Here is a 17,910-nt window from a genome sequence, read left to right as displayed (position 1 = left end):
TGTCTCACTTGGAGGTGGTGGTTGTAAGTATACCTTCCCTCAAAGTTTTGTGTCTGGAATTTATCTTACTGAGTCTAACTTTGCCCCCAAATGTGCCTGACTTACACTAATTCCGGTTTTTATTTTACCGTGTGAGTTGCAAGAGAATTGAAGAATGAGGATGGTAGGTGGGAGGTAGAAACTACTTGTATACCAGCAACATGGCTTATTTTTCCTTTCACATCAAGTTCTTTTTTTTTTTTTTTGGGGTAGGGGAGATAATTAGAGTATATGAAATTAATTCTGAGATTAGAGAAGTGGAAAGAGGGCATGCTTGAAAGGTGACCCAAATAACCATGAGTAAAGATTGTTTTCCAAGAGGAAAATCAAGATAAAGTGCACAGTGTGTTGAAGCTTGGATAAAATGTTAAGGATGACAAAAACAGATTGCTAAACAATGGCTGGTTTAGTGAGGGTTGAGTATGTTGGTTGATTAGGACCTGAACTCTGGTTAGGTGGGCTTTGAGTTTGACTTTGTGTCCTTGAGTGAGTTACTTCTACCTACCTACTGATTTTTCTTGTTGGTAAAATGGAATTAATATGAATATTTATTTTAGAGCAGTGGTCCCCAGCCTTTTTGGCTCCAGGGACTGGTTTCGTGGAAGACAGTGTTTCCATCATGGGGGAGAGGGGGACGGTTTCAGGATGAATCCAGCACATTACATATATCATGCACTATATTTCTATCATTATTACATTAGCCCTACCTCAGATCATCAGGCTTGAAACCCTGAAGTTGGGGACCCCTGTTATAGAGTGTTTTGGGGAGAGGTTAAACAAGATAATACATAGGGTCCCTAAGCACAGTGCTTGGTTACCTAAGTATCACTACTGTTACTGTACTAACGATGTGGTGTTGACAAATAACTGAGGGAAAGCGGAATCACTCTAATTTATATTATATTAAAGGGAAATTTTTTTTTCCCTTGTGGTAGGCATAGGATAGGCCATATAAAAGATACATAACAGGACAGTCATGATAGTCCTCACCAACAGTGAGTGAGCATCTTTACGTGAATGGTGGAAAAGTCATTCAAAATAGGAATGGATGAATGTACAACCTATCTTTCAAGATTCTAACTTGGAGATTGTTAGAAGTTGAATTGAGAAGAATATCAAACAAGTCCCTATTGAACGAGTAGGTGCCCAGTGAATTATTCACTGAACAAATGGACAAAGCTAATAAATCTAGGCCACCAGGCCAGACAAATGGACATTTTGTAGGATTTTCTGATGCGAAAGAATCTCAGGGTTCCTCTTGCAGCTTCTCTTTCATCCTCTACATACGGATGACAAATTGTATGCTGTTCATAAGTCTAGGTGTTAGAAGTATCTTTTACTGTATCAATAATTATCTTTTATAGTATCAATAATAATCAACTAGATTACTTAATATGAGCCCTAAAGGTTGAATATAGAAGTGTACTATACTTGTGGTTATTCTGTGACTGACATCAAAATGCTTTGTGATTTTTGAGGGAATGTGTTGCAGTGTATCAGTGGCTTTATCCAGCTGTAAAACTGTGATGAGAAAAAGAAGTGCCAAACCTGGTCTCAAGCCCACACATGTTAAAGATTGAGCTAAAGACTAGCTCCTTAACTGAATATCAGTCTGATCTATAAATGGAGTTTGAAAAGTACCATGGGATTTGGGAAGCAGTCCTATTTTGCCCTGATGGTTTGTCTGTTTTTAGTAGAATATCGTGGGACTGTCCTGTCTCCCATGGGAGCAGTCCTGAGACATTGTAAGAGATGATACTGATTTAAAGAAGGGATGTGAGTTAAGACAGGAGGTCCCTATCCTTTTTCTGAGTAGCTCTCTTTGCCTTGTGTCTGAAATATTAAGATCAGTTACCAGGGATAGAGAGCACTATTCAAGAACAGCAAGGATTTGGTATGTACTGGAGGCAAAATTTTGTACTCTGACTCCTTCAGGTAATATTCTATAACCCCCAGTAGCCTATGGGTGTTTTCAGTTATGGATTTAGGGCTTAGAATATTGCAAAAGGATTCAGTTGGATTGCAGATGGATACTGGATCCCTTCTGATCAGTTTCATGTCTCATTTAAACACTATTTAATTGCATCCATAAAATGCTATTCCAACATGAAATAGATGTGTATAATGGCTTCCCTTGACCACTGGACTTATGTACTTCTTTGATGTGAGGGAGTTTAAAGATATTTCTTAACCTGTGGAACAGTAACATTTTTGTCAGGTATTGAGCAAATGCTCAGCTTAAAATATTTAGTACCATCTGATTACCTGGTATGGTAGAAGAATCGATCTTTTAGGAGTGAGGCACCCATTCTCAAAGCATGGTCCAGGATTCTCTGGAGTTTCTAGGACTATCTCAGGGGTGTTCCACAGTGTCTTCTTCTTTCAGTCACACAGACATATTCATGTGTGAAGCTGGATTCTCTATGTTTCAGCTGATGCCACATGTCATAACAGATTGAATGCAGAGTCATATATGAGAATCCAGTTGCTTTCTACTAAGCCAAACATAGAGATTTGTCAAAATGCATAATAATACCATTTTTCTCACTACAATTTTTTTTGAGGGGGGGAATATACTTCTTAAAAATTAAAAAAAATTTTTAAATTTTTATTGGAGTATAGTTGCTTTACAATGTTGTATTCGTTTTTGCTGTACAGTAGAGTAAATCAGCTATACATATACATAGATCCCCTGTGTTTTTGAATTTCCTTTCCATTTAGGTCACTATTAGAGCACTGAGTAGAGTTCCCTGAGCTGTGCGGTAGGTTCTCACTAGTTACCTATTTTATACGTAGTATCAATAGTGTAGGTACATCAATCCCAATCTCCCATTTTCCTGCCCCCCCCCCCCACCCCCCGCCCGCCCAAACCTTTCCCCCTTTGGTATCCATACATTTTTTCTCTACATTTGTGTTTCCATTTATTTTTTTTTTTTTTTTAATTGAGAAAAAATGGGATAATATGTTGTTATTTAAAAACAAATAGTAATTAAAACATTCTCCATTAAAAAATTTAAAAATTTCTAATAGAATAACTGTTGATAGAAATAGCCCACATAGACAAGTTCCTTAGAGTTCTCAATAATTTTCAAGAGTATAAAGAGATTCTGAGATCAAAAATTTTTTAAATCACTGAATTAAAACATCCCTGAACTATTGATTATCGCCAATCTCTTCTCCCATTATCGGTTTCTCTTTGGGGCCAGCCCACATTTGAAACTCCTTAGCTAAAAATACTTGAGTACAGAGGAGTACTTTTAAAATTACTTTTAAAAACAGTGTTTTCTTCTTAGCATATTTTAAACTTATAGATCCCTGGGGCTTCAAGTTGGAACATTATCATATTGATGTTTTTCATAAGTAAAATATGATCAGAAAATTTATTCCAGAATATTCTCCTTTCTGCATTTTGTTTACCTTTTTACTTTTGAAAGTACCCTTTTTTAATAGCTGAGTTAACTGGTCAGCAAAGGCAGTCCAGACACTGAAAAAGTGGTGACCAAGAAGTGATGCTGACATTTTTTCCCCAAAGATTTTTGGCAGGTTTTGAGCTATCTATCTCTAAACAGCAGATTTTGTTTGGAAGCCTGAATTTTTAACTCCTTTTTTTCCCTCCCCTGTTTTCCATTTAGGAGCCTAAATTATTGTTTCAATTTTGCTTGCACAATAATAATCAGTTAAAAGGTGTTTAGGGGCATGAACTTTTGTTGGTTTTGTGACAGGAAAAATTGCCAGTGGTGATTGTCTTTAGAATTATTTTTTAAATTGTGAAAGAATTCTTGATTTTAAACCTTTGGACTTGTTACCTGCTGACTATTACTACCTGCACTAAATTCTAGATAATAAAGTTAACAGTTGATAAATGCCTTAATCTTGCTATTCCTTTGCAGGTACTTGTGTGTTAGGAGTGTGGAGGGGGCATTGCTAATTCTTTGGAATTTAAAGTTAAATCGAACTGATTAGTTCAGGGGAAATTTGAATTCAGCAAGTATTAAATGTGCACCTACTTGGCTTGGTAGCGATGAACAAAATAGACTATAGTTTTACTATAATGTTTATAGTCTAGTGAGGGAGGCAGATGTTCCAAAGCACACACATGAGTATGAATATGTAATTATTAATTATGATAAGTGCTATGAATGAAATCAACAAAATGGTATGTGAGAGTATAATGAGGGAATATGAGGATATAGGAAAGCTTCTAGAAGGTAGTGACATTAGAGACTTGAAAGATGAGTAGGAATTTGCCAGATTGGGTCCTGAAAGATGGGCCCAATCACTGGGAGTAGCAGCAACGTATATAGAGAGGTCCAGAGACAGGCAGGAAGCTGGCCAGTTGGTGTGCTAAGGACAGTGGAGTGGAGAAGGCTTTGAATGTAGGGAGGTGAGTAGGGGGATTACTTACTAGGGCTTACCATGTTTTACCCAGGTTCTGGTTGGGGGCTACTTCCCCGGCCTTCTTGGGTTTTCTCTCCTTATCACTCTTCTCTATAAGCTCTCTGTATCCTAGCCTGGTGTTTTTTTTTTTCATGTGAAATATGTCTTAAGTCCTCAGAATGCACCATGCTTCCCCTGGCCACAGGGTCTGTGTTGAAGCCAAGAAACTGCCTTTTTCCTTAAATGCCCGCCTGTCTCCACCAGAATGTTCACCGCTCCAACACAAACACATGCGCATGCACACACACAAACGAGAACTCACATACTCTCGCCCTTTTTGTAGTACCTCCTACTCATCTTTCTAGTTCCTGTTTAGATATAATCTCCCCAGGGAAGCTGCTCCACCCTCCGGAAAAATTTCAAGTTGTTTTGTTGATAGCAGGCTTCCAATAGTTGTGGAAGGAAGGAGAAAAGATGGGCTGGAAATTCAAAGATAAGACTGTAATAGTTCAGTGGTTTTCAAAGGCTTTTGATGATTATATCTCATCAGTTAAAAAGCTTTTTCAGTGTATACCCTCAGTGTGTATGTTGCTTATAAGTGTTATATAAAATAAATCTACTACTATAAAACATACATAAAGTAGAATTTTTAAAAAGACTTAAGGTGAAATATTTATGGTATTGCTAATGGTAATGACATTGTATTATTGACGAAAATCTCAAGTCACTCAGGATAATGTTTATTGTTTGTGATACTGGATGGAAATCAGTTTTTAATGTATTTTTTAATTTTGAAGTTGGTGAGCCTGCTTCATGTCACATTGAACTAAATGTTAATTGCTTTTCTCTAGTAAACTGACTAACCACTAGGAATAGTTATATCAGCTCCACCATTTTCTTACTATTCTCTGGTACTCATTAATAACATATTTAATCTGTAGTTTCCTTAATGGATTTGAATACTTGCAATTTGGAGAGGGCTCATTTCATTGTATCTAGCCATAACAACCTGTTAAAGTGAAAGTCGCTCAGTCTTTTCTGACTCTTTGCGACTCCATGGACTATACAGTCCATGGAATTCTTCAGGCCAGAATACTGGAGTGGGTAGCCTTTCCCTTCTCCAGGGGATCTTCCCAACCCAGGGATCAAACCAAAGTCTCCCTCATTGCACGTGGATTCTTTACAACCTGTGATTCTACTTAAATAAACCTTCAAGCCTGACTATTCTAGAAGCAAACCATGTCCACTCTTTCACATTAGGTAACTCCCACTTCGGCAAGATACCTCTTGTAGTAGACTGTCATAAAAGATGAAGTTACCACTCTATTAGATTAAATCATTTTTTAAATAGGATGCAAGTTTTAGTATATTCATTCCATAATTTAATGCATTATTTTCTATGGCCTGTGGAAGTATGTACCCCTTTGGGGGCAAGTAGGCCAGTGCTGGAGATTGACATAGACAAATGATTAATTCTGAGCCGTGTTAGACCAGTGCTGAGAGGGGTGAAATCGCTGCTGATGGAGAGCTATTGCACCAGGCATTTGCTTTTTGAACTGGATCATGAATGGCAGGAGGAGGGAGTTGGGTAGGAGAGAGGTAGAGGGGAGGCTCAGGTCACCTGGAGTGGAGGGAACCAACAGAGTGCTTCTGTTCAAAGGCACAGATCTTTGTAAGGATCCCAGGGGGAGGTGAGGCATTTGTATATTAAATAAGGGCTTGCTCTAGAAAAGATCTGTGGTGAACATGGAAATAATAATAACAACAACGGAAACAGAAAAAAGGGTCTCTCAAGTTTCATGTGCTTTTAAAAGTAAAAAAAGGAAGTCCATTAAACTCTCCTTTAACCCTTTCTCTCACCTTGCTGTTAGAGAAGAGAGAGTCTGAAATGCAATTGTAGACAAATTGGGGTGGTAAGACAGAATAGAGGTGTGGGGCATGAACAATCACTAACAAAAAATTTTGATTTTAAGATGATGAGTCAGAAGGTGTCCATTCCAAACAGCTTAGATAGCAATGGGTTCTTATTCTTTGCTTTAAAGCTATAAGAGTAACATAGCACATGAGCCTTTTCATTAAAGAACTTTACCCATTTTCTCTTTATTTTTGCCATCCAGAAGATTGCAACTAGTTCAGGGTTTAATTTTTTAAAATTATTTTTGTAATAAAGAATTAGTATAACCAAACTCTCATCATAATTTCCAAAATTTTTCAGGAATTACTCGAATGGAAAAGTTCTCTGTTGCTGTCCTTTGACTCAGAACATTGAGCTTCTGCCCATGTAGTTTTAGGGCAGTATCAACTTAAAGTTTATATATCTTATTTTCTCTCCAATATAGTTTCATAGGTTAAAGTTTCATTTGATTTCTTCCTGTCTTGATTGTGTCTATGCTTTGGTAAATTTAAAGTAATGTAAGAATACATTGCTTTGTCCTAGATGAAGTGTAAGCTATAGTTTTGTGTGTGTGTGTTTTTTTTTTTTTTTTTTTAGCGCTGTATGATGATTGTAAATTGCTTCCCCTCTAATCCTTTTGAGGAAAAGTAAAGCTCAAACATAGTAATTTGGCTTGGATTATTCAGTCACTTAATCTTTAGCATCATGTTCAGTTCAGTTCAGTCGCTCAGTCGTGTCTGACTCTTTGCGATTCCATGAATCGCAGCACGCCAGGCCTCCCTGTCCATCACCAACACCCAGAGTTCACTCAGACTCATGTCCATCGAGTCAGTGATGCCATCCAGCCATCTCATCCTCTGTCGTCCCCTTCTCCTCTTGCCCTCAATCCCTTCCAGCATCAGAGTCTTTTCCAGTGAGTCAGCTCTTCACATGAGGTGGCCAAAGTACTGGAGTTTCAGCTTTAGCATCATTCCTTCCAAAGAAATCCCAGGGCTGATGGCCTTCAGAATGGACTGGTTGGATCTCCTTGCAGTCCAAGGGACTCTCAAGAGTCTTCTCCAACACCACAGTTCAAAAGCATCAATTCCTCAGCGCTCAGCTTTCTTCACAGTCCCACTCTCACATCCATACATGACCACTGGAAAAACCATAGCCTTGACTAGACAGACCTTTGTTGGCAAAGTAATGTCTCTGCTTTTGAATATGCTATCTAGGTTGGTCATAACTTTCCTTCCAAGGAGTAAGTGTCTTTTAATTTCATAGCTGCAGTCACCATCTGCAGTGATTTTGGAGCCCCCCAAAATAAAGTCTGACACTGTTTCCACTGTTTCCCCATCTATTTCCCATGAAGTGATGGGACCAGATGCCATGATCTTTGTTTTCTGAATGTTGAGCTTTAAGCCAACTTTTTCACTCTCCTCTTTTACTTTCATCAAGAGGCTTTTTAGTTCCTCTTCACTTTCTGCCATAAGGGTGGTGTCATCTGCATATCTGAGGTTATTGATATTTCTCCTGGCAATCTTGATTCCAGCTTGTGCTTCTTCCAGCCCAGCGTTTCTCATAATGTACTCTGCATAGAAATTAAATAAGCAGGGTGACAATATACAGCCTTGACGTACTCCTTTCCCTATTTGGAACCAGTCTGTTGTTCCATGTCCAGTTCCAACTGTTGCTTCCTGACCTGCATACAGGTTTCTCAAGAGGCAGGTCAGGTGGTCTGGTATTCCCATCTCTTTCAGAATTTTCCACAGTTTATTGTGATCCACACAGTCAAAGGCTTTGGCATAGTCAATAAAGCAGAAATAGATGTTTTTCTGGAACTCTCTTACTTTTTTGATGATACAGTGGATGTTGGCAATTTGATCTCTGGTTCCTCTGCCTTTTCTAAAACCACCTTGAACATCTGGAAGTTCACAGTTCACATATTGCTGAAGCCTGGCTTGGAGAATCATGTTAGAACAGTCTATTCATGCGTCTCAGAATTCTTGTTGCCAATTCTGAGTTCAGTGGAATAAGATAAAATTCAAACTTAAGTCCTTTACGAATACCCATCCTTATAAGTCCTTTAGGAATACTTAGCCTTATAACTGAGAATTTTTCATTTCCCTTTTGAGCTCTTTATAAGAGGGTAGACTCAGAGAATGTTGTCTTGGATTGGCCACCAGTAGGAGAGAAATCTGATTAACCCTTTAAGATGATTTATTTAGATCCATGTAAAGGGTACATATTTAAATTACTAAGAAGTAAGGCAACATATGTAAGAGGGATTTGTAAGAAAGGCCTTGAATGACAAGTACGAAGATGGTATGCTTCATTTGTCCTCCTGCAGTTACATTTTTTTTTGGTTTACTGAACTCTCTTATTTTTTCCCTCCACAGTTTTACAATGGTGGATGGAGTGATGATTCTTCCTGTGCTCGTGATGATTGCTTTCCCTTCCCCTAGTATGGAAGGTAAGTGGCTCACAGTTGGGTAGGATAAGCATACTGTGTAATGTTCACTTTACTGTCAACTAGCTTGTTCTTAATCCTGTCAGACTTAATCCTCCTCTTCCCCCATTTTTAAGACTATTTTTTAGAGCTGTTGAAAGGAAGGCAAAGGGATTTGTCATCTACTTCCCGCACACATGTATGGCCTTCTCCATTATCAACATTTCCCCAACCAAAGTGATCCATTTGTTATAATTGATGAACCTACATTGACACATCATAATCATCCCAGTTTATAGTTTGTGTATATTAGGGTGCACTCTTGGTGGTGTACATTTTATGGGTTTGGTCAAATGTAAAATGACTTATATCTGTTGTTAAAGTATCAGAGTATTTTACTCCCCTAAAAATCCGCTAAGCTCCACCTATTCGTCCTGCTCCACCTCTGCAACATCTGCCCACTGCTGATGCTTCTATTGCCTCCATAGTTTGTCTTTTCTAGAGTGTCATGTAATTGGATTCATACACTGTATAGCCTTTTCATATTGGCTTCTTTCACCTAGTATTACACTTCTGTGTTTCCTCCATGTCTGTTCATGGCTTAATAGTTCTGTTTCATTGTCTGAATGTACCATAGTTTATTAATCCCTTCAACTACTGAAGGTCATCTTGATTGCTTCCAAGTTTTGGCAGTTATGAATAAAGCTTCTGTAAACATCTGTGTACTGGATTTTGTGTGGGTGTAAGTTTTCAACTCCTCAAACAACAAGGATTGTGATTGCTGGGTTGTATGTTAGAATATGTCTAGTTTTGTTAGAAACTGCTAAGCTGTTTTCCAAAGTGGCTGTTGCATTTTGCATTCCCGCTAGCAATGTCTGAGAGTTCCTACTGTTCCACATTCTTACCAGCCTGTGGTAGTAACTGTGTTCTAGATTTTGGCCGTTCTTACAGGTATGTGGTAGTGTCTCATTCTTTTAATTTGTGTTTCCCTGATGATGTATGAAGTATGCAAAAAAGCACATCTTTTCATGTGCTTATTTGCCATCTGTATATCTTTATTTAAGTGTTTTTAAGGTTTTTGGCCCATTTTCTAATTGGGTTGTTTGTTTTCTTATTATTTAATTTTTAGAGTTCTTTGCATGTTTTGGATAACAGTCCTTTATCAAATATGTCTTTGGTATATGTTTTCTCCCAGTCTGTGGTTTGTCTTGTTGTTCTTTTGACATTATCTTTCACAGGGCAGAAGTTTTTAATTTTAATGGAGTCCAGCTTATTAATTGTTTCTTTCATGGATCATACTTCTAAAACGTTATTGCTTTACTCAATGAGGTCATCTAGATTTTCTGCATTATTAATAGGAGTTTATAGTGTTTGTATGTTACAGTTAGGTCTGTGATCTATTAATATTAATTGAATAATTTTTATGAGGGGGGTATAAGTTCTGTGTCTAGATTTTTTGGGGCATATGAACACCCCCTTTTTATAATATATATTTGATAATGCCCCTTGATTTTCTTAAAATGTAATTCTTATACATACCATACCTTTCTTATAAATGTAAGTTTTAAAAATTCAGTGTAATTCCTTATCTGAAATAGAAAATTCTCTTAAAATAATATGTAATTAACTATGCCATATAATTAAAATGGTATTTATAGGCAAATGTAATATAGTATAGTTGGACATGAGTACACTATAAGATATAATGAAGTAACAGATGTTTGTATAAGAATACAAACATTTATGTACACATATATATATTAATCTTTGATGTCTTAGAAAACAGAAAATGTATTGGTATCTTTTCTGTTTTCTAAGACATCAAAGATTAATATATATGTGTGTGTATATAAATGTTTGTATTCTTATTGGTACTAGTGAATTTATTATATTGGTGATTTAATTAGCACAAGTGATGTTGCCTGCAGTGATTGAATTTTCTGAATTGGTGAACAAATTTTGGTAGAATCAAAACAGGGACTATTTGTCCCTTGATTGACACAGTGGCTATATTTTGAGTAAATTTCATATACATTAAGACAGTGTAAGACATACTTTCTATTTTTATGTATAAAAGTGTTAGGTATTAAGTTCAATTAATTATACAAAGAGTTTTCATGTGAATAAATGCTTAGTGGAACAGTGAGACCCTAAAGGGGCACAGGTAACTTAGTTGTGTGAGATCACATGGGCAAAATGCTTTGGCATCTGTGGGCTTTACTCATTCTATCTTCTCTTCTCCCCATTTGTAAAAGGCTACTTAAGGATGATACTGCCCATGCAGAGTCCACAAAAGAGATAATCAAGAGAAAAAGAAAATAAAAGCTGCCTATAATTCCCTGCACTTACATGTAATTGCTTTTAGCATGTTGGTATAAATCTTTCTAGATATATAAATGAACTATATTTTATTGTGCATTAAGCAGTTTGAACTTTATTTTAAAAAGGTTGCTCCATGAAAAGTGGTGCTTATGGTGTGAATCTCAGCCTTGTGATCAGATCGGCCAGTAAGACTTATGTGTCTGTTACAGGCTCTTGGGGGTATAGTGATCGGCTTTATACATTGGATAAGTTTCCAAGGAGGCATATAATATGACAAGTTAGTATAGCCAACACTGGAAAAACAGTACTTGATATACTAGAAGTCTATTTTGTTATATGTTCAATTCAGTTCAGTTCAGTCGCTCAGTCGTGTCCGACTCTTTGTGACCCTATGAATCACAACACACCAGGCCTCCCTGTCCATTACCAACTCCCAGAGTTCACTCAGACTTATGTCCATCGAGTCAGTGATGCCATCCAGCCATCTCATCCTCTGTTGTCCCCTTCTCCTCCTGCCCCCAATCCCTCCTAGCATCAGAGTCTTTTCCAATGAGTCAACTCTTCGTATGAGGTGGCCAAAGTACTGGAGTTTCAGCTTCAGCATCATTCCTTCCAAAGAAATCCCAGGGCTGATCTCCTTCAGAATGGACTGGTTGGATCTCCTTGCAGTCCAAGGGACTCTCAAGAGTCTTCTCCAACACCACAGTTCAAAAGCATCATATTTGATCTGTTCCTGCTTCCTTCCCATATTCATTGACATATATTATAGATTTGCATTGTCCTGTCTGGGAGCTAGCCATATGTAGCTACTGAGCACTCTCATTGCAGCTAATACAAATTGAGATGTGCTGATAAGTATAAAGACACACTGGGTTTTGAAGACAGTAAAAATGTGAATTTTATCTGTTCCTTTTTACAACTATGAAAATTTACAGTTACATAAAGTAGTTCCTACTATGTTTCTATTGGAAAGCACTGCTGCTGCTGCTGCTAAGTCGCTTCAGTCGTGTCTGACTCTGTGTGACCCCATAGACAGCAACCCACCAGGCTTCCCCGTCCCTGGGATTCTCCAGGCAAGAACACTGGAGCGGGTTGCCATTTCCTTCTCCAATGCATGAAAGTGAAAAGGGAAAGTGAAGTCGCTCAGTCATGTCCGACCCTCGGTGACCCCATGGACTGCAGCCCACCAGGCTCCTCCATCCATGGAATTTTCCAGGCAAGAGTACTGGAGTGGGGTGCCATTGCCTTCTCCGTTGGAAAGCACTATTGTCAACCAATTTAGGTATCAAAAGTCTGTATCCCACTCTAAGCAGTGTTGTTTGACAGAGTCCAATAATATTGCAGTCATTTAAATTAGCACCAAAAAGATATGAAATAAGGATCCTGCATGGAAGTTTAAAGGAGTAGAAGGTATATTAACTAGAAGATAGGTTGAATGGTCTTAGGTTGAAGGAATGAGGAATAAGAAGAAATGGACTGGGAACATTTGATGGGTTAACCATAGTTCTCAGCTGAGGAGTTTATTTTATCCCCCAGAGGACACTTGATAATGGCTAGAGACAAAAGGCAAGTTGCTCAGATTTTCCCTTTTTTGTGGCTATACAATATGATCATAATAAAACAAAAATGTAAAGACCATTGTGAAATGAAATCCCTCCAAATTCCATGTGCTTCTTTAGATAAACAGTATGGTAGGGCAGTCCTTCAAGTTTCACGCGCTGTCCTGGTTGGACTCATGATGTAGGCACAATAGAAAAAAAAGAGAGTGGAAAAGAAATTGAGGTAGAAATGTAGTATGAACAGAGAAGAAGTGGAGAACGAATGGGGGAAGAGGAAGTGAAAAGGGCTGTTATGAAAAAGTATTAGCAATTCAGCCATTGGTTGTTTTTTCCTGCTTTAAGCTCTTAAGCCGCCCAAAGAATCAAGCAAATGACCTCTTAATGCCACAGCGAAGATCTGTAATGAAATGCGTTAGTCTGGCTGAAATGGAAATGGATGCCACTAAGGTTTTGCTATTGAATATAACACCACCACTAGCATGTTTATAAGTATGGAAAAAACACATCATCCTTTAGTTACAATAGCTTTTTTTAAAAAAAACAATATCCAGCTGTAACCTAGAGTGCTGTAATCATATTAGTCTTGTCTTCCTTCTATGACTCAACTCCTTGTTAACTATCAACAGCATATTCTATGAAAAGATTCTTTGTTTTTGCATGTTTACTAGAAAAAGTTTTTAAAACACCACTGAGAACCCTTAATTGTAATACACTCTAATATACTCAACATTAGTCATAAAGTAAATGTTAAGTACAAAATACTTAACTGAAAGAGGTAAATAATAGGGAAGATAACTAAAAGCTTTATATGAGCCTCATAGATTGTCTCTTGCAGGGTTTTAGATGACCAAGGAAATGGACCCATGTTTGATGTTTGTATTAGAGTAGCTGTGGCACCATATTAATTGGGCTTCAGTGGAGCTAGGTGGCATTCTTGGTGCATAAAATAGAATTCTAATATATGTTGTTGGGTATTGTACTCCTTTTAGTCTATTAAAAACAAATAGAAGAAACAAAGGTTCTTTCCTTTAGTCTACCAAAATACTCCCAAATGTCTGTTAAACACTGATGAGATACAGTGATAACATTTTAAATAACAGGTCCCAAACAGTGATTTTGGCCAAGTTTGACTTGGTCCCCAGCCTTTTTGGCACCAGGGACCGCTTTCGTGGAGGACAGTTTTCCCACAGACAGTGCTGAGGTGGGTGAGGACGGTGTCAGGACGATTCAGGCACGTCACATCTGTTGTGCGCTTTATTTCAGTTGTTATTTCATCAGCTCCACTTCAGATCTTCAGACATTAGATCCCGGAGGTTGGGGACCCCTGCTTTAGAACATTTACAATTTCTATGGAATCCTAAATACTCTGGGGCCAAAAAGACCTCATGAGTCTGGAAAATACGTACTATAACCACACTTTTTAAATGATTTATAGGTACTATTTATTGAGTGGTTAGTATGTGTCAGATGTTAGGCTGTTTTATATATATTATTTTCCCATAATCCTTACCATTACCCTAATGAAATAGGTTAGTGGGAATGTGCTTTTGAATTAATCTAGACTATTGCTTAAGATTATACAGCTTGAACAGGGCTTCCCTGGTGGCGGCAATGCGGGGGAGACCTAAGTTCGATCCCTGGGTCAGAAAAATCCTCTGGAGGAAGGCATGGTAACCCACTCTAGTATTCTTGCCTGGAGAATCCCATGGACAGAGGGGCTTGGTGGGCTACAGTCCATGGGGTCACAAAGAGCCGGACACAACAAAAGCTGCTTAGCACTCACGCATACTTTGAGGAATAGTGTTCAAGAGTTTGTCATTATCAGTCTTCTTCAGAATTTTGCATTTTTTGGTACCCTAAATTAGCTACATCCACTGACATTGTATCTGGCACATACTGGAACCAGCTCAATCCAGCCTATATGACAGGCTGACTTGAGAGCTCATAATAGTGAATGATGAGTTCCTTTTACCTGGGTCTGTGTTTTTTATTTCTCTCTCACACTAGTATGCATTTTTCACATTCATTATATATACAACTCCAGCTGCAGGAAGAGTTTTATTTGCTCTCACAGAGAAGAGCACTTGAGTCCTAATTACCCGTATATCCTTCCTTTTCCTTCCCATTAATAAGACTAATCATGCTCTAATACTGCTATCATGCCACCCGGGAGAAGTCCATTTTTTGCCCCAGAAACTCCTTGTTTGGTTTTACCTTTGTCCCCATGAGCTTCTGCAGGGATGAGCGTGACACAAATAACTTAGAGTGGAATACCATACTGCTTCTTCAAAAATATTTCAAAGCTAAGATGACCCACATTTTATTATATTTGCAAGCCGTAGTTAGATTTTATTACAGCAACTTTTGTTGCCGTGAGAGATTCTGGCCTGTCCTGGAGAAGATTGCTAAGTACTAAATTATTTTCTGGGTTGACTTGATTTTAGTATTTCCAAAGCCATCACTACTCAGACTTTCCAGCCCAATTACCCAATAAGGGAAGGAAGGAGATCATTTCAATAGACTTTTTGTTAGGGTCGACAAAGGTGCCCCTCTTTGCCACTGGGGGTGAAGAATAGAATAAGCCTTTCTTTGAATTTCTCATTATTAAGAGTGCAGGAAGTTCGTGAAGGGGTGAATGAATGTAAGAGAAATGTCTCCGTATTAAATTTGTTGCTCTCATTTCTCATTACTATAATTTATTCCTTTTGTTCAGAATAAAATCTTTTTCTTTTTTTTAACACACCATCGTATGAGTGATTTGTTGGGAAGAGATGAGATGCACTGAGCTGTTAGTCATGAGGACCTAAAATGTAAATACCAGATGAAGCTGTGCACGCTCAAGGTACCGATTCTTTACTGTCACATTTTCTCACCTACCAGAGTGAGTGTATTATTGATGCAAGGTGAGCTGTGACAAAGCTTCCTTTCAGCTTTTCCTTCCTGGGGAATGTTTGTTTCAGCTGTATGTAGTTAAACTAAAGCCACATCCAATTTTTTTTTTTCCTAGTGAACATTATAAAATGCTCATATTCAATGCATTTATATGAAAGAAGTTAGTGGTAGGGTGTGGAACGGACTTGAAAATTCAATCAGAGTCAAATATTGAACAGATGGGAAAGCAAATCCAAGGCCCTAGCTCATTAAATGGTTTCCTGTGGTCAGCAGTGAGTGGGCAGTGCAACAGTTTCCACCCTTCTCTCTTACAGAGATCGGTCTCAAGGGGGAAGAACATGGATGCCATCTCCTCCCTATGGAAAAACTGGGGAAGCAGGAGATTGGTAGGAATGTGTGCTATTTTTTGCTTTTGAAAAGTAAACACCAAGGAAAACAAAACACGTTAAAAAATTAATTTGTAAGGGGAAAGGGCATAGGAGAGAGATAAATTAGGAGTTTGGGATTAGCAGATACAAACTACTATATATAAAACTAGATAAACAAGGTCCTACTGTCTAGCACAGGGAATTATTATATTCAGTGTCCTGTAACAACCCATAGTGGAAAAGAATATGAGAAAGCATATACATGTATGTATAACTGAATCACTTTGCTGGATACCAGAAACCACACTTCGGTAAAAAATTAAAAATTAAAAAAAAAATTAATTTGTAACTCTCCAAATACTGCTGAGAACCTCCCTCTGCCATCTAGCATGACCTCAGGCAGCTTCCCCTGATAATGGTTATACGCAATAGTCGTAATTACTCAGCACTCATGTCCATTCCAAGATAGTGTAAGACGCAGGGCGGGGCAACCTTCAAGATCTTCTCTGACTCACAGTAAGAAACACTTAGAGTTGGACCCAGTGCACCTGCATTTAGAAACATCATGGCGTAGGACTCACACACATCTGAAAAGAAAATTTCATGAAAGATCTATCACTCTATTTTAATGTACTCCTGTTTCTTCTCTTTTTTATTCTATTTAGTTTTATTTCATTTAGACAGAAAGAAACGTTCTCTTGAACTCCTAAATCGATTTGCCTACCCAGAATGGGTCATAACCCACAGTTTAAGAAAGACAGCTCCCCTCTGCTCCCAAGAGCTCATATTGCTCGGAAGTCCTTGCTGCCCTCAGGTGAGAACTCTGACAGCTAACCCAGACAGTCTCCAACAGAGTTGCTCCAGACCTTTTATTATTATTATTATTTTACAACTGTATGTAGCCTGCCATTCGCTCTCTGCAAGCCAGTGATTTGACAGGAAGAGGGAAGTTTGCATTTGTGCCTTCTCAGCCGTGGTGGTAACACTGGAACAGCTGCTCCCTGATTCTAATCAGCTGAATCTGAGCTCTGCAGAGCTGGGTGTTTCCTAGATCCTCCACAATGCTGCATCTAATTCTTTGTTATGGGTTAGAGTGGAGCATGGACTTTCTGAGGATATGTATTTTTGCGGGATGTGGGAAGGAAAGAAGGAACAGGAGGGAGAATGAGAAGTTCCTCTTGGAAGGGGGTGGTGAAGTACACCTTAAAGCAAAAACAAAAACCCCTACCTATATTTTTTTATTCAAATGGTGACTTGGAGCAGGGAGTAGCCTCTTTTATTTATTATTATTTGCTGAATTTGTTTATTTTCTGAATTCTGATATTTACACCAAGCCAATACAAAATCCTCCCCTCCAAATAATAATAATAAATCAGACCCATTTAGGAAAATTGTAAAAAATAGAGAAAGCAAAACAAATAGTCCAGTTCAAACTTTGACTCCTGTGAAATATATAATGCTGCAGAATGCCATGTAGAGTTAAACACTCATGGCTTCTGTTTATCTTTCACATCATTTCTTATTTCATGAGCTTCAAACAGTCAGTTTTGCTAAGGTTTAGGGTAATTTTCGGAGAAGGTGATGGCAACCCACTCCAGTACTCTTGCCTGGAAAATCCCATGGACGGAGGACCCTGGTAGGCTGCAGTCCATGGGGTCGCTAAGAGTCGGACACGACTGAGCGACTTCACTTTCACTTTTTACTTTCCTGCATTGGAGAAGGAAATGGCAACCCACTCCAGTGTTCTTGCCTGGAGAATCCCAGGGACGGGGGAGCCTGGTGGGCTGCCATCTATGGGGTTGCACAGAGTAGGACACGACTGAACTGACTTAGCAGCAGCAGCCGGGTAATTTTTGGTAATTAAACGGTATTCCTAGTCAGAGTGCCTTCTGAAAGGAAGACTCTTGGCCTGCATAGGAATCAGGCCTTTCTCAGAAGAGCATCAAACACTGTCATGAGCCATCTTCTTCCTTTTTACTGTGTTTCTGAATGTGGGTTATCTTACCTGTTAAGAGCCATTATCTGCAGTGC

The 17,910-nt window shown here is 38.4% G+C and overlaps 1 protein-coding gene across 2 annotated transcripts in view; it reads left to right on the top strand.

The window, feature by feature from the left end:
- ACVR1 (activin A receptor type 1) overlaps nt 1-17,910 on the top strand; it is a 131,148-nt gene that overhangs the window by 68,486 nt on the left and 44,752 nt on the right. For both annotated transcript variants that reach the window (XM_070357314.1, XM_070357307.1), the window contains one exon: nt 8,689-8,762. In XM_070357314.1, coding sequence (XP_070213415.1) covers nt 8,696-8,762 — 67 coding nt within the window. In that variant the 5' untranslated portion in view covers nt 8,689-8,695. The remainder of the gene's footprint in view (nt 1-8,688; nt 8,763-17,910) is intronic.

Source organism: Bos mutus, chromosome 2 (genome assembly GCF_027580195.1).
Source record: "Bos mutus isolate GX-2022 chromosome 2, NWIPB_WYAK_1.1, whole genome shotgun sequence".
Classification (NCBI taxonomy): domain Eukaryota; kingdom Metazoa; phylum Chordata; class Mammalia; order Artiodactyla; family Bovidae; genus Bos; species Bos mutus.
The sequence above is the reverse complement of the archived record's forward strand: the minus strand, read 5'-3'. Positions and strand labels throughout refer to the sequence as shown.